This window comes from Oncorhynchus keta, unplaced genomic scaffold, assembly GCF_023373465.1.
Source record: "Oncorhynchus keta strain PuntledgeMale-10-30-2019 unplaced genomic scaffold, Oket_V2 Un_contig_4011_pilon_pilon, whole genome shotgun sequence".
Taxonomy (NCBI): Eukaryota; Metazoa; Chordata; class Actinopteri; order Salmoniformes; family Salmonidae; genus Oncorhynchus; species Oncorhynchus keta.
Window position 1 is genome coordinate 175,563 of NW_026287556.1, and position 19,438 is coordinate 195,000.

A 19,438-nucleotide genomic window follows, 5' to 3' on the forward strand; every position below is an offset into this window, starting at 1 on the left:
ATGGGTAATAACCTAGTCCTGATAAACTAGTCCTGTATGGGTAATAGTCTAGTCCTGATAAACTAGTCCTGTATGGGTAATAGTCTAGTACTGATAAACTTGTCCTGTATGGGTAATAACCTAGTCCTGATAAACTAGTCCTGTATGGGTAATAGTCTAGTCCTGACAAACTAGTCCTGTATGGGGTAATAACCTAGTCCTGATAAACTAGTCCTGTATGGGTAATAGTCTAGTCCTGATAAACTAGTCCTGTATGGGTAATAACCTAGTCCTGATAAACTAGTCTGATACACTAGTCCAGATAAACTAGTCCTGTATGGGTAATAACCTAGTCCTGATAAACTAGTCCTGTATGGGTAATAAACTAGTCCTGTATGGGTAATAGTCTAGTCCTGATAAACTAGTCCTGTATGGGTAATAGTCTAGTCCTGATAAACTAGTCCTGTATGGGTAATAACCTAGTCCTGATAAACTAGTCCTGTATGGGTAATAGTCTAGTCCTGATAAACTAGTCCTGTATGGGTAATAGTCTAGTCCTGATAAACTAGTCCTGTATGGGTAATAACCTAGTCCTGATAAACTAGTCCTGTATGGGTAATAGTCTAGTCCTGATAAACTAGTCCTGTATGGGTAATAACCTAGTCCTGATAAACTAGTCCTGTATGGGTATTAGTCTAGTCCTGATAAACTAGTCCTGTATGGGTAATAGTCTAATCCTGATAAACTAGTCCTGTATGGGTAATAACCTAGTCCTGATAAACTAGTCCTGTATGGGTAATAGTCTAGTCCTGATAAACTAGTCCTGTATGGGTAATAGTCTAGTCCTGATAAACTAGTCCTGTATGGGTAATAGTCTAGTCCTGATAAACTAGTCCTGTATGGGTAATAACCTAGTCGTGATAAACTAGTCCTGTATGGGTAATAGTCTAGTCCTGATAAACTAGTCCTGTATGGGTAATAGTCTAATCCTGATAAACTAGTCCTGTATGGGTAATAGTCTAGTCCTGATAAACTAGTCCTGTATGGGTAATAACCTAGTCCTGATAAACTAGTCCTGTATGGGTAATAGTCTAGTCCTGATAAACTAGTCCTGTATGGGTAATAGTCTAGTCCTGATAAACTAGTCCTGTATGGGTAATAGTCTAGTCTTGATAAACTAGTCCTGTATGGGTAAAAGTCTAGTCCTGATACACTAGTCCTGTATGGGTAATAGTCTAGTCCTTATAAACTAGTCCTGTATGGGTAATAGTCTAGTCCTGATAAACTAGTCCTGTATGGGGTCTAGTCCTGATAAACTAGGTCTAAGTCTAGTCCTGATAAACTAGTCCTGTATGGGTAATGGTAATCCTGATAAACTAGTCCTGTATGGGTAATGGTCTAATCCTGATAAACTAGTCCTGTATGGGTAATAACCTAGTCCTGATAAACTAGTCCTGTATGGGTAATACACTAGTCCTGATAAACTAGTCCTGTATGGGTAATAGTCTAGTCCTGATAAACTAGTCCTGTATGGGTAATACACTAGTCCTGATAAACTAGTCCTGTATGGGTAATAACCTAGTCCTGATAAACTAGTCCTGTATGGGTAATAGTCTAATCCTATACTCTTGTTTTAGTGTAGCTGCTGACTGACGTCACCGTGAGAATAGATGAAAACACAACATCTAATAATACAACAGAATAAAGCCACGTGACAATAACAGGTCTAATTCACCCTGTGTGTCTGTTATTAGTGTGATAAATCTATTCCCGACATGCTGTGGTGACTTCCTGTTTGCGTCATTCTCAGCAGGAGGATTGTTTTGAATGGAAGGAGGACAGCGGACAGCCTGAGCATTATACCGCTGGTATGTGGGCACTGGGAGGCAGCTGTTTGTCGCCAGGTCCTACTGTATCCTACTGATCCTACTGTACTTATTCACACGGTTGACGCTGCTGTGGTATACGCTCTCGTGGCAGGCACGTTTGGCGGATTTCATTTATTTTATTGGCTTCTTCCGTGAAACTGACCCCGCGCTGTTGATAGCGGATTGGCTATCTTTTCAGTCTGATATTATATCCTAGACATATGATTGGTGGACTTGCTAGTGCGCTATCCACCTCAACGATGCTACCACTATCCGGTGTGAATCCCATCCCATTGGTTACTGTCCCTGTCAGTCTGTACACTCTCTCTTGTGATTGGTGTTATGACAGCGCCGTGGACCTGCCCAGTCGTACCCGTCTGGTTGTGAGAGGCTGAGCTCTCTTCCTGGTCCTGCTGTCCACGGTGCGCCCGCCCCGACATCAACTTCCAAGGAGGAGCAGCTCGTCGGTTCGCGTGCGCTACTGCGGTACTGCAACCCCGGCTGCTATGTGACTCCATCGGGGGAACTTGGTTTGAATTAGCGGTCCGGTTATACCAAGGATAGGGTTCTGGTGCACCGTAGGTCATTGGAAGTGAAACGAGAGGTGCAGATAGGGTGCGAGGCTCTTCGACAGTGGAGCGTGGCAGCAGGAGGAGGGTTTCTCTCGTTCCTATCAGATCTGCCTACAACCGGGGTCTGGCGTAGAATATGGCGGAACATCACTCTGTTTCCGATAGCAAGCATAAAGCTTCTGCTGCGAATATCGGAGCTTCTCTCTCTGGGAATGGACGGACCAGTCCAGCGGGGACCGTCGGTAGTAGTCCTACGGGGGCTCTCTCCACCGGGATAGCTCAGCCGGCAGGGTGGCAGTCCTTACTCTCGTTTACCATCCTGTTTCTGGCCTGGCTTGCTGGTTTCAGTGCCAGGCTCTTCGCTGTCATCCGATTTGAGAGCATCATCCACGAGTTTGACCCTTGGTGAGTAAACAGTAACACGATCATTCACATCGATAATGGAGAATGTAGACAACTACCGCGCTAAATATGCTGCTCTATCTGATCTAGCTCTGATTTCATGTTTGGCAACACAGCAGACAGAGCAGCGCAACATTTGTATAAACTCAGCCACGTATCCTTTGTAGTAGTTCCAGAGTGACGATACATTGTAACAATAATTGTGTGCATGTCGGATCCGGAGCAGAGCGCGCCGTCTTCATAAAGAGGACAATGGTGCGGTGTGAGTGACACAGCGGATTGAACCCGGAAACAAGAAGCAGCAGCCTGAAGAGTAGCCTATAGCCGACCTCGCCTATCTATATGCATTTCCTCATGTATTATCCAACTGTTTGGCCGGATCTTACATAACAACTAGACGTTTACAGTTAGCGGTTTCTTCCAGGATAGACTAATAATTGACTATTCGGCCATAGGCAGAAATATGCATTTTTGACTTGTAATAACATGACGATGTCTATAGGCTATAAATCAAATAACTGACACCTACCGTAGTGCACTACATGGGGAATGAAGGGGGCCATTTGGGAGTCACTGAAGTCTGTAGGACTCTGTATTACATGCAGTTTGACAGCTCTGACTATTGCTTCAAGACGAGTGGGGAAACTGTCTGTTAGTGAGAGGAGAATAATGAATGTAGTCTATGACTATTGGCATTACGATAGGAATTGTGCCTATTTGATGAGACTGAATGGATTTTCTAACTGTAGAACCTGTTGTGAAGAACTAGGAAATCGTCAGTCAGACCAATGCCTCCTTCTCCTCTGAGAGGAGACAGTGGAGAGGAGACAGTATCCGAGGACACAGTGTGAAAGGAGACAGTATCCGAGGACACAGTGTGAAAGGAGACAGTATCCGAGGACACAGTGTGAAAGGAGACAGTCTGAGAGGAGACAGTCTGAGAGGAGACAGTGTGAAAGGAGACAGTATCCGAGGACACAGTGTGAAAGGAGACAGTGTGAAAGAGTATCCGAGGACACAGTGTGAAAGGAGACAGTGTGAAAGGAAACACAGTCTGAGAGGAGACAGTGTGAGAGGAGACAGTATGAGAGGAGAAAGTGTGAGAGGAGACAGTATGAGAGGAGACAGTCTGAGAGGAGAAAGTCTGAGAGGAGACAATATCCGAGGAGACAGTATGACAAGAGACAGTCTGAGAGGAGACAATATCCGAGGAGACAGTATGAGAGGAGACAGTCTGAGAGGAGAAAGTCTGAGAGGAGACAATATCCGAGGAGACAGTATGAGAGGAGACAGTCTGAGAGAGACAGTCTGAGAGGAGACAGTAGACAGGAGACAGTATGACAGGAGAAGGTCTGAGAGGAGACAGTCTCGGAGGAGACAGTATGACAAGAGACAGTCTGAGAGGAGACAGTCTGGGAGGAGACAGTATGACAGGAGACAGTATGACAGGAGAAGGTCTGAGAGGCTATTGCCCAGGTAAAGCCAGTATTGCATCATCTGTTGACAGTGTTGTTGTTATTGTATAATGACACTATGGAATTGTGTCATTATTGAACTGTTTAATGCAGGTAAGATCAAGACTAGAGGAAAGACTTATACTAATTACGTTCTCTCCAGACCCTGTTCTGATACACCTGTATTACACCTGTATTACACCTGTATTATACCTGTATTATACCTAGATTACACCTGTATCACACCTGTATTATACCTGTATTATACCTATATTACACCTGTATCACAACTGTATTATACCTGTATTATACCTATATTACACCTGTATTACACCTGTATTATACCTGTATCACACCTGTATCACACCTGTATCACACCTGTATTATACCTGTATTATACCTGTATCAACCTGTATCACACCTGTATTACACCTGTATCACACCTGTATTACACCTGTATTCATACCTGTATTACACCTGTATTACACCTGTATTATACCTATACACCTGTATTATATCTAGTGTACACCTGTATCACACCTGTATTACACCTGTATCACACCTGTATACACACCTGTATTACACCTGTATTACACCTGTATTATACCTGTATTACACCTGTATTACACCTGTATTACACCTGTATCACACCTGTATTACACCTGTATCACACCTGTATTCACCTGTATTATACCTGTATCACACCTGTATCACACCTGTATTATACCTGTATTATACCTGTATTACACCTGTATTACACCTGTATTATACCTGTATTACACCTGTATTACACCTGTATTATACCTGTATTACACCTGTATTACACCTGTATCACACCTGTATTATACCTGTATTACACCTGTATTACACCTGTATTACACCTGTATTATACCTGTATTATACCTAGATTACACCTGTATTACACCTGTATTATACCTGTATTACACCTGTATTACACCTGTATCACACCTGTATTACACCTGTATTACACCTGTATTACACCTGCATTACACCTGTATTATACCAGTATTATACCTGTATTATATCTAGATTACACCTGTATCACACCTGTATTATACCTGTATTACACCTGTATCACACCTGTATCACACCTGTATTATACCTAGATTACACCTGTATTACACCTGTATTATACCTGTATTACACCTGTACCACACCTGTATTATACCTAGATTACACCTGTATTATACCTGTATTGTACCTGTATTACACATGTACCACACCTGTATTATACCTGTATCACACCTGTATTACACCTGTATTATACCTGTATTACACCTGTATCACACCTGTATTACACCTGTATTACACCTGTATTATACCTGTATCACACCTGTATCACACCTGTATTACACCTGTATTACACCTGTATCACACCTGTATTACACCTGTATTACACCTGTATTATACCTGTATTACACCTGTATTACACCTGTATTACACCTGTATTACACCTGTATTACACCTGTATTACACCTGTATTACACCTGTATCACACCTGTATTACACCTGTATTATACCTGTATTACACCTGTATTACATACCTGTATTATACCTGTATTACACCTGTATTACACCTGTATTATACCTGTATTACACCTGTATTACACCTGTATTATACCTGTATTACACCTGTATTACACCTGTATTATACCTGTATTACACCTGTATTACACCTGTATTACACCTGTATTACACCTGTATTACACCTGTATTACACCTGTATCACACCTGTATCACACCTGTATTACACCTGTATTACACCTGTATTACACCTGTATTACACCTGTATTACACCTGTATTACACCTGTATTACACCTGTATCACACCTGTATTACACCTGTATTACACCTGTATTACACCTGTATTACACCTGTATTATACCTAGTATTACACCTGTATCACACCTGTATTATACCTGTATTACACCTGTATTACACCTGTATTACACCTGTATTACACCTGCATTACACCTGTATTACACCTGTATTACACCTGTATTACACCTGCATAACAATGGGAACCAACTACACAGAGGACCTCACATGCATATTGTAATCTTTTAGTGAGGTCGGAGTTGGACACAAAGAAACATATTACTACATAGTAGATGTGGTGATTGTTTTAACCTTTGGTGCTGTGTGTCCTCCTCTTTACCAGAGATCCTCTGGTGTTGCCTGCTGACTGACTAACAGACAGAGAGGATACATAGTGGACGAGCATCACCGTTTCCCTGTTTCTGGTGTCTGTGATGCTCTTTAATGAAGACATGTAGGACCCAGGTCCTCATGTTCCTTCAGAGAGGACATCTGAACGGAACCTCCTAATACCCGGACAGCGGTGGCTCTTGGCAGGGCAGGGCAGCAGGGAGGGGGGCTGTGGTTTTAATTATAGCGAAGACAACTGGAGCGTTTTGTTGTTGCAGACTCTGAAAAGTCCAGACACGAGGCGAGAGAAGCAGAATAAGTCGAGCCTGATTTTGAGAGTCCATGGGGGCGTACCAAATAGACATGTTGGTGGGTTAGTGTTCCAGTCAGACATGTTGGTGGGTTAGTGTTCTAGTCAGACATGTTGGTGGGTTAGTGTTCTAGTCAGACATGTTGGTGGGTTAGTGTTCTAGTCAGACATGTTGGTGGGTTAGTGTTCTAGTCAGACATGTTGGTGGGTTAGTGTTCTAGTCAGACATGTTGGTGGGTTAGTGTTCTAGTCAGACATGTTGGTGGGTTAGTGTTCTAGTCAGACATGTTGGTGGGTTAGTGTTCTAGTCAGACATGTTGGTGGGTTAGTGTTCCAGTCAGACATGTTGGTGGGTTAGTGTTCTAGTCAGACATGTTGGTGGGTTAGTGTTCCAGTCAGACATGTTGGTGGGTTAGTGTTCTAGTCAGACATGTTGGTGGGTTAGTGTTCTAGTCAGACAACATGTTGGTGGGTTAGTGTTCTAGTCAGACATGTTGGTGGGTTAGTGTTCTAGTCAGACATGTTGGTGGGTTAGTGTTCTAGTCAGACATGTTGGTGGGTTAGTGTTCTAGTCAGACATGTTGGTGGGTTAGTGTTCTAGTCAGACATGTTGGTGGGTTAGTGTTCTAGTCAGACATGTTGGTGGGTTAGTGTTCTAGTCAGACATGTTGGTGGGTTAGTGTTCCAGTCAGACATGTTGGTGGGTTAGTGTTCTAGTCAGACATGTTGGTGGGTTAGTGTTCTAGTCAGACATGTTGGGGGGTTAGTCAGTGTTGGTGGGTTAGTGTAGTCAGACATGGTGGTGGGTTAGTGTTCTAGTCAGACATGTTGGTGGGTTAGTGTTCAGTCAGACATGTTGGTGGGTTAGTGTTCCAGTCAGACATGTTGGTGGGTTAGTGTTCTAGTCAGACATGTTGGTGGGTTAGTGTTCTAGTCAGACAAAGTCAGACATGTTGGTGGGTTAGTGTTCTAGTCAGACATGTTGGTGGGTTAGTGTTCTAGTCAGACATGTTGGTGGGTTAGTGTTCCAGTCAGACATGTTGGTGGGTTAGTGTTCTAGTCAGACATGTTGGTGGGTTAGTGTTCCAGTCAGACATGTTGGTGGGTTAGTGTTCCAGTCAGACATGTTGGTGGGTTAGTGTTCAGTCAGACATGTTGGTGGGTTAGTGTTCATGTTGGTGGGTTAGTGTTCAGACATGTTGGTGGGTTAGTGTTCTAGTCAGACATGTTGGTGGGTTAGTGTTCTAGTCAGACATGTTGGTGGGTTAGTGTTCCAGTCAGACATGTTGGTGGGTTAGTGTTCCAGTCAGACATGTTGGTGGGTTAGTGTTCAGTCAGACATGTTGGTGGGTTAGTGTTCCAGTCAGACATGTTGGTGGGTTAGTGTTCCAGTCAGACATGTTGGTGGGTTAGTGTTCTAGTCAGACATGTTGGTGGGTTAGTGTTCTAGTCAGACAACATGTTGGTGGGTTAGTGTTCCAGTCAGACAACATGTTGGTGGGTTAGTGTTCTAGTCAGACATGTTGGTGGGTTAGTGTTCTAGTCAGACAACATGTTGGTGGGTTAGTGTTCTAGTCAGACATGTTGGTGGGTTAGTGTTCTAGTCAGACATGTTGGTGGGTTAGTGTTCTAGTCAGACATGTTGGTGGGTTAGTGTTCTAGTCAGACATGTTGGTGGGTTAGTGTTCTAGTCAGACATGTTGGTGGGTTAGTGTTCCAGTCAGACATGTTGGTGGTTGGTGTTTAGTCAGTTCTAGTCAGACATGTTGGTGGGTTAGTGTTCCAGTCAGACATGTTGGTGGGTTAGTGTTCCAGTCAGACATGTTGGTGGGTTAGTGTTCCAGTCAGACATGTTGGTGGGTTAGTGTTCAGTCAGACATGTTGGTGGGTTAGTGTTCTAGTCAGACATGTTGGTGGGTTAGTGTTCCAGTCAGACATGTTGGTGGGTTAGTGTTCTAGTCAGACAACATGTTGGTGGGTTAGTGTTCTAGTCAGACATGTTGGTGGGTTAGTGTTCTAGTCAGACATGTTGGTGGGTTAGTGTTCTAGTCAGACATGTTGGTGGGTTAGTGTTCCAGTCAGACATGTTGGTGGGTTAGTGTTCCAGTCAGACATGTTGGTGGGTTAGTGTTCTAGTCAGACAACATGTTGGTGGGTTAGTGTTCCAGTCAGACATGTTGGTGGGTTAGTGTTCCAGTCAGACATGTTGGTGGGTTAGTGTTCCAGTCAGACATGTTGGTGGGTTAATGTTCCAGTCAGACATGTTGGTGGGTTAGTGTTCTAGTCAGACATGTTGGTGGGTTAGTGTTCTAGTCAGACATGTTGGTGGGTTAGTGTTCCAGTCAGACATGTTGGTGGGTTAGTGTTCTAGTCAGACATGTTGGTGGGTTAGTGTTCTAGTCAGACATGTTGGTGGGTTAGTGTTCTAGTCAGACATGTTGGTGGGTTAGTGTTCTAGTCAGACATGTTGGTGGGTTAGTGTTCCAGTCAGACATGTTGGTGGGTTAGTGTTCCAGTCAGACATGTTGGTGGGTTAGTGTTCCAGTCAGACATGTTGGTGGGTTAGTGTTCTAGTCAGACATGTTGGTGGGTTAGTGTTCTAGTCAGACATGTTGGTGGGTTAGTGTTCTAGTCAGACATGTTGGTGGGTTAGTGTTCTAGTCAGACATGTTGGTGGGTTAGTGTTCCAGTCAGACATGTTGGTGGGTTAGTGTTCCAGTCAGACATGTTGGTGGGTTAGTGTTCTAGTCAGACATGTTGGTGGGTTAGTGTTCCAGTCAGACATGTTGGTGGGTTAGTGTTCTAGTCAGACATGTTGGTGGGTTAGTGTTCCAGTCAGACATGTTGGTGGGTTAGTGTTCCAGTCAGACATGTTGGTGGGTTAGTGTTCTAGTCAGACATGTTGGTGGGTTAGTGTTCCAGTCAGACATGTTGGTGGGTTAGTGTTCTAGTCAGACATGTTGGTGGGTTAGTGTTCTAGTCAGACATGTTGGTGGGTTAGTGTTCTAGTCAGACATGTTGGTGGGTTAGTGTTCTAGTCAGACATGTTGGTGGGTTAGTGTTCTAGTCAGACATGTTGGTGGGTTAGTGTTCCAGTCAGACATGTTGGTGGGTTAGTGTTCTAGTCAGACATGTTGGTGGGTTAGTGTTCCAGTCAGACATGTTGGTGGGTTAGTGTTCTAGTCAGACATGTTGGTGGGTTAGTGTTCCAGTCAGACATGTTGGTGGGTTAGTGTTCCAGTCAGACATGTTGGTGGGTTAGTGTTCTAGTCAGACATGTTGGTGGGTTAGTGTTCTAGTCAGACATGTTGGTGGGTTAGTGTTCTAGTCAGACATGTTGGTGGGTTAGTGTTCTAGTCAGACATGTTGGTGGGTTAGTGTTCTAGTCAGACATGTTGGTGGGTTAGTGTTCTAGTCAGACATGTTGGTGGGTTAGTGTTCTAGTCAGACATGTTGGTGGGTTAGTGTTCTAGTCAGACATGTTGGTGGGTTAGTGTTCTAGTCAGACATGTTGGTGGGTTAGTGTTCTAGTCAGACATGTTGGTGGGTTAGTGTTCCAGTCAGACATGTTGGTGGGTTAGTGTTCCAGTCAGACATGTTGGTGGGTTAGTGTTCTAGTCAGACAACATGTTGGTGGGTTAGTGTTCTAGTCAGACAACATGTTGGTGGGTTAGTGTTCTAGTCAGACATGTTGGTGGGTTAGTGTTCTAGTCAGACATGTTGGTGGGTTAGTGTTCTAGTCAGACATGTTGGTGGGTTAGTGTTCTAGTCAGACATGTTGGTGGGTTAGTGTTCTAGTCAGACAACATGGTGGTGGGTTAGTGTTCTAGTCAGACATGTTGGTGGGTTAGTGTTCTAGTCAGACATGTTGGTGGGTTAGTGTTCCAGTCAGACATGTTGGTGGGTTAGTGTTCTAGTCAGACAACATGTTGGTGGGTTAGTGTTCTAGTCAGACATGTTGGTGGGTTAGTGTTCTAGTCAGACAACATGTTGGTGGGTTAGTGTTCTAGTCAGACATGTTGGTGGGTTAGTGTTCTAGTCAGACATGTTGGTGGGTTAGTGTTCTAGTCAGACATGTTGGTGGGTTAGTGTTCTAGTCAGACATGTTGGTGGGTTAGTGTTCTAGTCAGACAACATGTTGGTGGGTTAGTGTTCTAGTCAGACAACATGTTGGTGGGTTAGTGTTCCAGTCAGACATGTTGGTGGGTTAGTGTTCCAGTCAGACATGTTGGTGGGTTAGTGTTCTAGTCAGACAACATGTTGGTGGGTTAGTGTTCCAGTCAGACATGTTGGTGGGTTAGTGTTCCAGTCAGACAACATGTTGGTGGGTTAGTGTTCCAGTCAGACATGTTGGTGGGTTAGTGTTCTAGTCAGACATGTTGGTGGGTTAGTGTTCTAGTCAGACAACATGTTGGTGGGTTAGTGTTCTAGTCAGACATGTTGGTGGGTTAGTGTTCTAGTCAGACATGTTGGTGGGTTAGTGTTCTAGTCAGACATGTTGGTGGGTTAGTGTTCCAGTCAGACATGTTGGTGGGTTAGTGTTCTAGTCAGACAACATGTTGGTGGGTTAGTGTTCTAGTCAGACATGTTGGTGGGTTAGTGTTCCAGTCAGACATGTTGGTGGGTTAGTGTTCTAGTCAGACATGTTGGTGGGTTAGTGTTCCAGTCAGACATGTTGGTGGGTTAGTGTTCTAGTCAGACATGGTGGTGGGTTAGTGTTCTAGTCAGACAACATGTTGGTGGGTTAGTGTTCCAGTCAGACATGTTGGTGGGTTAGTGTTCTAGTCAGACATGTTGGTGGGTTAGTGTTCCAGTCAGACATGTTGGTGGGTTAGTGTTCTAGTCAGACAACATGTTGGTGGGTTAGTGTTCCAGTCAGACAACATGTTGGTGGGTTAGTGTTCCAGTCAGACATGTTGGTGGGTTAGTGTTCTAGTCAGACATGTTGGTGGGTTAGTGTTCTAGTCAGACATGTTGGTGGGTTAGTGTTCTAGTCAGACATGTTGGTGGGTTAGTGTTCTAGTCAGACATGTTGGTGGGTTAGTGTTCTAGTCAGACATGTTGGTGGGTTAGTGTTCTAGTCAGACAACATGTTGGTGGGTTAGTGTTCTAGTCAGACAACATGTTGGTGGGTTAGTGTTCTAGTCAGACAACATGTTGGTGGGTTAGTGTTCTAGTCAGACATGTTGGTGGGTTAGTGTTCTAGTCAGACATGGTGGTGGGTTAGTGTTCCAGTCAGACAACATGTTGGTGGGTTAGTGTTCCAGTCAGACATGTTGGTGGGTTAGTGTTCTAGTCAGACAACATGTTGGTGGGTTAGTGTTCTAGTCAGACAACATGTTGGTGGGTTAGTGTTCTAGTCAGACATGTTGGTGGGTTAGTGTTCTAGTCAGACATGTTGGTGGGTTAGTGTTCTAGTCAGACATGTTGGTGGGTTAGTGTTCTAGTCAGACAACATGTTGGTGGGTTAGTGTTCTAGTCAGACAACATGTTGGTGGGTTAGTGTTCTAGTCAGACATGTTGGTGGGTTAGTGTTCTAGTCAGACAACATGTTGGTGGGTTAGTGTTCCAGTCAGACATGTTGGTGGGTTAGTGTTCTAGTCAGACAACATGTTGGTGGGTTAGTGTTCTAGTCAGACAACATGTTGGTGGGTTAGTGTTCTAGTCAGACATGTTGGTGGGTTAGTGTTCTAGTCAGACAACATGTTGGTGGGTTAGTGTTCTAGTCAGACATGTTGGTGGGTTAGTGTTCCAGTCAGACAACATGTTGGTGGGTTAGTGTTCCAGTCAGACAACATGTTGGTGGGTTAGTGTTCCAGTCAGACATGTTGGTGGGTTAGTGTTCCAGTCAGACATGTTGGTGGGTTAGTGTTCTAGTCAGACAACATGTTGGTGGGTTAGTGTTCCAGTCAGACATGTTGGTGGGTTAGTGTTCTAGTCAGACATGTTGGTGGGTTAGTGTTCCAGTCAGACATGTTGGTGGGTTAGTGTTCCAGTCAGACATGTTGGTGGGTTAGTGTTCTAGTCAGACAACATGTTGGTGGGTTAGTGTTCTAGTCAGACATGTTGGTGGGTTAGTGTTCTAGTCAGACAACATGTTGGTGGGTTAGTGTTCTAGTCAGACAACATGTTGGTGGGTTAGTGTTCTAGTCAGACATGTTGGTGGGTTAGTGTTCTAGTCAGACAACATGTTGGTGGGTTAGTGTTCCAGTCAGACATGTTGGTGGGTTAGTGTTCCAGTCAGACAACATGTTGGTGGGTTAGTGTTCCAGTCAGACATGTTGGTGGGTTAGTGTTCTAGTCAGACAACATGTTGGTGGGTTAGTGTTCCAGTCAGACAACATGTTGGTGGGTTAGTGTTCTAGTCAGACATTTTGGTGGGTTAGTGTTCTAGTCAGACAACATGTTGGTGGGTTAGTGTTCCAGTCAGACATGTTGGTGGGTTAGTGTTCTAGTCAGACAACATGTTGGTGGGTTAGTGTTCCAGTCAGACATGTTGGTGGGTTAGTGTTCTAGTCAGACAACATGTTGGTGGGTTAGTGTTCTAGTCAGACATGTTGGTGGGTTAGTGTTCTAGTCAGACATGTTGGTGGGTTAGTGTTCTAGTCAGACATGTTGGTGGGTTAGTGTTCTAGTCAGACATGTTGGTGGGTTAGTGTTCTAGTCAGACATGTTGGTGGGTTAGTGTTCCAGTCAGACATGTTGGTGGGTTAGTGTTCTAGTCAGACATGTTGGTGGGTTAGTGTTCTAGTCAGACATGTTGGTGGGTTAGTGTTCTAGTCAGACATGTTGGTGGGTTAGTGTTCCAGTCAGACATGTTGGTGGGTTAGTGTTCTAGTCAGACAACATGTTGGTGGGTTAGTGTTCCAGTCAGACATGTTGGTGGGTTAGTGTTCTAGTCAGACAACATGTTGGTGGGTTAGTGTTCTAGTCAGACATGTTGGTGGGTTAGTGTTCCAGTCAGACAACATGTTGGTGGGTTAGTGTTCCAGTCAGACATGTTGGTGGGTTAGTGTTCCAGTCAGACAACATGTTGGTGGGTTAGTGTTCTAGTCAGACATGTTGGTGGGTTAGTGTTCTAGTCAGACATGTTGGTGGGTTAGTGTTCTAGTCAGACAACATGTTGGTGGGTTAGTGTTCTAGTCAGACATGTTGGTGGGTTAGTGTTCTAGTCAGACATGTTGGTGGGTTAGTGTTCTAGTCAGACATGTTGGTGGGTTAGTGTTCTAGTCAGACATGTTGGTGGGTTAGTGTTCTAGTCAGACATGTTGGTGGGTTAGTGTTCTAGTCAGACAACATGTTGGTGGGTTAGTGTTCTAGTCAGACATGGTGGTGGGTTAGTGTTCTAGTCAGACATGTTGGTGGGTTAGTGTTCTAGTCAGACATGTTGGTGGGTTAGTGTTCTCCAGTCAGACATGTTGGTGGGTTAGTGTTCTAGTCAGACATGTTGGTGGGTTAGTGTTCCAGTCAGACATGTTGGTGGGTTAGTGTTCCAGTCAGACAACATGTTGGTGGGTTAGTGTTCTAGTCAGACATGTTGGTGGGTTAGTGTTCTAGTCAGACAACATGTTGGTGGGTTAGTGTTCCAGTCAGACATGTTGGTGGGTTAGTGTTCTAGTCAGACAACATGTTGGTGGGTTAGTGTTCCAGTCAGACATGTTGGTGGGTTAGTGTTCTAGTCAGACATGTTGGTGGGTTAGTGTTCCAGTCAGACAACATGTTGGTGGGTTAGTGTTCTAGTCAGACAACATGTTGGTGGGTTAGTGTTCTAGTCAGACATGTTGGTGGGTTAGTGTTCTAGTCAGACAACATGTTGGTGGGTTAGTGTTCTAGTCAGACATGTTGGTGGGTTAGTGTTCTAGTCAGACATGTTGGTGGGTTAGTGTTCTAGTCAGACAACATGTTGGTGGGTTAGTGTTCTAGTCAGACAACATGTTGGTGGGTTAGTGTTCTAGTCAGACAACATGGTGGTGGGTTAGTGTTCCAGTCAGACATGTTGGTGGGTTAGTGTTCTAGTCAGACATGTTGGTGGGTTAGTGTTCTAGTCAGACAACATGGTGGTGGGTTAGTGTTCTAGTCAGACAACATGTTGGTGGGTTAGTGTTCTAGTCAGACATGTTGGTGGGTTAGTGTTCCAGTCAGACATGTTGGTGGGTTAGTGTTCTAGTCAGACAACATGTTGGTGGGTTAGTGTTCTAGTCAGACATGTTGGTGGGTTAGTGTTCCAGTCAGACAACATGTTGGTGGGTTAGTGTTCTAGTCAGACAACATGTTGGTGGGTTAGTGTTCTAGTCAGACATGTTGGTGGGTTAGTGTTCTAGTCAGACATGTTGGTGGGTTAGTGTTCTAGTCAGACAACATGTTGGTGGGTTAGTGTTCTAGTCAGACAACATGTTGGTGGGTTAGTGTTCTAGTCAGACATGTTGGTGGGTTAGTGTTCTAGTCAGACATGTTGGTGGGTTAGTGTTCTAGTCAGACAACATGTTGGTGGGTTAGTGTTCTAGTCAGACATGTTGGTGGGTTAGTGTTCTAGTCAGACAACATGTTGGTGGGTTAGTGTTCTAGTCAGACAACATGTTGGTGGGTTAGTGTTCTAGTCAGACAACATGTTGGTGGGTTAGTGTTCTAGTCAGACATGTTGGTGGGTTAGTGTTCTAGTCAGACAACATGTTGGTGGGTTAGTGTTCTAGTCAGACATGTTGGTGGGTTAGTGTTCTAGTCAGACATGTTGGTGGGTTAGTGTTCTAGTCAGACATGTTGGTGGGTTAGTGTTCTAGTCAGACATGTTGGTGGGTTAGTGTTCTAGTCAGACAACATGTTGGTGGGTTAGTGTTCTAGTCAGACATGTTGGTGGGTTAGTGTTCTAGTCAGACAACATGTTGGTGGGTTAGTGTTCTAGTCAGACATGTTGGTGGGTTAGTGTTCTAGTCAGACAACATGTTGGTGGGTTAGTGTTCTAGTCAGACAACATGTTGGTGGGTTAGTGTTCTAGTCAGACATGTTGGTGGGTTAGTGTTCTAGTCAGACAACATGTTGGTGGGTTAGTGTTCTAGTCAGACAACATGTTGGTGGGTTAGTGTTCTAGTCAGACATGTTGGTGGGTTAGTGTTCTAGTCAGACATGTTGGTGGGTTAGTGTTCAGTCAGACATGGTGGTGGGTTAGTGTTCTAGTCAGACAACATGGTGGTGGGTTAGTGTTCTAGTCAGACATGTTGGTGGGTTAGTGTTCTAGTCAGACATGTTGGTGGGTTAGTGTTCTAGTCAGACAACATGTTGGTGGGTTAGTGTTCTAGTCAGACATGTTGGTGGGTTAGTGTTCTAGTCAGACATGTTGGTGGGTTAGTGTTCTAGTCAGACAACATGTTGGTGGGTTAGTGTTCTAGTCAGACAACATGTTGGTGGGTTAGTGTTCTAGTCAGACAACATGTTGGTGGGTTAGTGTTCTAGTCAGACATGTTGGTGGGTTAGTGTTCTAGTCAGACATGTTGGTGGGTTAGTGTTCTAGTCAGACATGTTGGTGGGTTAGTGTTCCAGTCAGACATGTTGGTGGGTTAGTGTTCTAGTCAGACACATGTTGGTGGGTTAGTGTTCTAGTCAGACATGTTGGTGGGTTAGTGTTCTAGTCAGACAACATGTTGGTGGGTTAGTGTTCTAGTCAGACAACATGTTGGTGGGTTAGTGTTCTAGTCAGACATGTTGGTGGGTTAGTGTTCTAGTCAGACATGTTGGTGGGTTAGTGTTCTAGTCAGACAACATGTTGGTGGGTTAGTGTTCTAGTCAGACATGTTGGTGGGTTAGTGTTCTAGTCAGACATGGTGGTGGGTTAGTGTTCTAGTCAGACATGTTGGTGGGTTAGTGTTCTAGTCAGACATGTTGGTGGGTTAGTGTTCTAGTCAGACATGGTGGTGGGTTAGTGTTCTAGTCAGACAACATGTTGGTGGGTTAGTGTTCTAGTCAGACACATGTTGGTGGGTTAGTGTTCTAGTCAGACATGTTGGTGGGTTAGTGTTCTAGTCAGACATGTTGGTGGGTTAGTGTTCCAGTCAGACAACATGTTGGTGGGTTAGTGTTCTAGTCAGACATGTTGGTGGGTTAGTGTTCTAGTCAGACATGTTGGTGGGTTAGTGTTCTAGTGAGACAACATGTTGGTGGGTTAGTGTTCTAGTCAGACATGGTGGTGGGTTAGTGTTCTAGTCAGACAACATGTTGGTGGGTTAGTGTTCTAGTCAGACATGTTGGTGGGTTAGTGTTCTAGTCAGACAACATGTTGGTGGGTTAGTGTTCCAGTCAGACATGTTGGTGGGTTAGTGTTCTAGTCAGACAACATGTTGGTGGGTTAGTGTTCTAGTCAGACATGTTGGTGGGTTAGTGTTCTAGTCAGACAACATGTTGGTGGGTTAGTGTTCTAGTCAGACAACATGTTGGTGGGTTAGTGTTCTAGTCAGACAACATGGTGGTGGGTTAGTGTTCTAGTCAGACATGTTGGTGGGTTAGTGTTCCATCAGACATGGTGGTGGGTTAGTGTTCTAGTCAGACATGTTGGTGGGTTAGTGTTCTAGTCAGACAACATGTTGGTGGGTTAGTGTTCTAGTCAGACATGTTGGTGGGTTAGTGTTCTAGTCAGACATGTTGGTGGGTTAGTGTTTCATGTTGGTGGGTTAGTGTCAGTCAGACATGTTGGTGGGTTAGTGTTCTAGTCAGACAACATGGTGGTGGGTTAGTGTTCTAGTCAGACATGGTGGTGGGTTAGTGTTCTAGTCAGACATGTTGGTGGGTTAGTGTTCTAGTCAGACAACATGGTGGTGGGTTAGTGTTCTAGTCAGACATGGTGGTGGGTTAGTGTTCAGTCAGACAGACAACATGTTGGTGGGTTAGTGTTCTAGTCAGACATGTTGGTGGGTTAGTGTTCTAGTCAGACATGTTGGTGGGTTAGTGTTCCAGTCAGACATGTTGGTGGGTTAGTGTTCCAGTCAGACATGTTGGTGGGTTAGTGTTCCAGTCAGACATGTTGGTGGGTTAGTGTTCCAGTCAGACAACATGTTGGTGGGTTAGTGTTCCAGTCAGACAACATGTTGGTGGGTTAGTGTTCAGTCAGACATGTTGGTGGGTTAGTGTTCTAGTCAGACAACATGTTGGTGGGTTAGTGTTCTAGTCAGACATGTTGGTGGGTTAGTGTTCTAGTCAGACAACATGTTGGTGGGTTAGTGTTCTCCAGTCAGACATGTTGGTGGGTTAGTGTTCTAGTCAGACAACATGTTGGTGGGTTAGTGTTCTAGTCAGACATGTTGGTGGGTTAGTGTTCCAGTCAGACAACATGTTGGTGGGTTAGTGTTCTAGTCAGACAACATGTTGGTGGGTTAGTGTTCTAGTCAGACAACATGGTGGTGGGTTAGTGTTCTAGTCAGACATGGTGGTGGGTTAGTGTTCCAGTCAGACATGTTGGTGGGTTAGTGTTCTAGTCAGACATGTTGGTGGGTTAGTGTTCTAGTCAGACAACATGTTGGTGGGTTAGTGTTCCAGTCAGACATGTTGGTGGGTTAGTGTTCCAGTCAGACATGTTGGTGGGTTAGTGTTCTAGTCAGACAACATGTTGGTGGGTTAGTGTTCTAGTCAGACAACATGTTGGTGGGTTAGTGTTCTAGTCAGACATGGTGGTGGGTTAGTGTCCAGTCAGACATGGTGGTGGGTTAGTGTTCAGTCAGACATGTTGGTGGGTTAGTGTTCTAGTCAGACAACATGGTGGTGGGTTAGTGTTCATTAGTCAGACATGTTGGTGGGTTAGTGTTCTAGTCAGACATGTTGGTGGGTTAGTGTTCAGTCAGACAACATGTTGGTGGGTTAGTGTTCTAGTCAGACATGTTGGTGGGTTAGTGTTCTAGTCAGACATGGTGGTGGGTTAGTGTTCCAGTCAGACAACATGTTGGTGGGTTAGTGTTCTAGTCAGACATGGTGGTGGGTTAGTGTTCCAGTCAGACAACATGTTGGTGGGTTAGTGTTCTAGTCAGACATGTTGGTGGGTTAGTGTTCTAGTCAGACATGTTGGTGGGTTAGTGTTCTAGTCAGACATGGTGGTGGGTTAGTGTTCTAGTCAGACCACATGGTGGTGGGTTAGTGTTCTAGTCAGACATGTTGGTGGGTTAGTGTTCCAGTCTTTCCACATGGTGGTGGGTTAGTGTTCTAGTCAGACAACATGTTGGTGGGTTAGTGTTCTAGTCAGACATGGTGGTGGGTTAGTGTTCTAGTCAGACAACATGGTGGTGGGTTAGTGTTCTAGTCCACAACATGTTGGTGGGTTAGTATTCTAGTCAGCCCACATGTTGGTGGGTTAGTGTTCTAGTCAGACATGGTGGTGGGTTAGTGTTCTAGTCAGACATGGTGGTGGGTTAGTGTTCCAGTCAGACATGTTGGTGGGTTAGTGTTCTAGTCAGACATGTTGGTGGGTTAGTGTTCCAGTCAGACAACATGTTGGTGGGTTAGTGTTCTAGTCGAGACAACATGGTGGTGGGTTATGTTCTAGTCAGTTTTGACATGTTGGTGGGTTAGTGTTCTAGTCAGAAAACATGTTGGTGGGTTGGTGTTCAGTCAGACATGTTGGTGGGTTAGTGTTCCAGTCAGACAACATGTTGGTGGGTTTGTTCCAGTCAACAACATGGTGGTGGGTTAGTGTTGAACCATTCCAGACAT

General features: G+C 44.5%; 1 protein-coding gene across 1 annotated transcript in view; it reads left to right on the top strand.

Moving 5' to 3' along the window:
- Positions 1-2,249: 2,249 nt before the first annotated feature.
- The window catches only part of LOC127924418 (dolichyl-diphosphooligosaccharide--protein glycosyltransferase subunit STT3B-like), a gene marked incomplete at its 3' end in the record, with an annotated part of 74,426 nt that continues 57,237 nt past the window's right edge, over positions 2,250-19,438 (top strand). The window contains exon 1 of the mRNA XM_052509159.1: positions 2,250-2,824. Coding sequence (XP_052365119.1) covers positions 2,556-2,824 — 269 coding nt within the window. The remainder of the gene's footprint in view (positions 2,825-19,438) is intronic.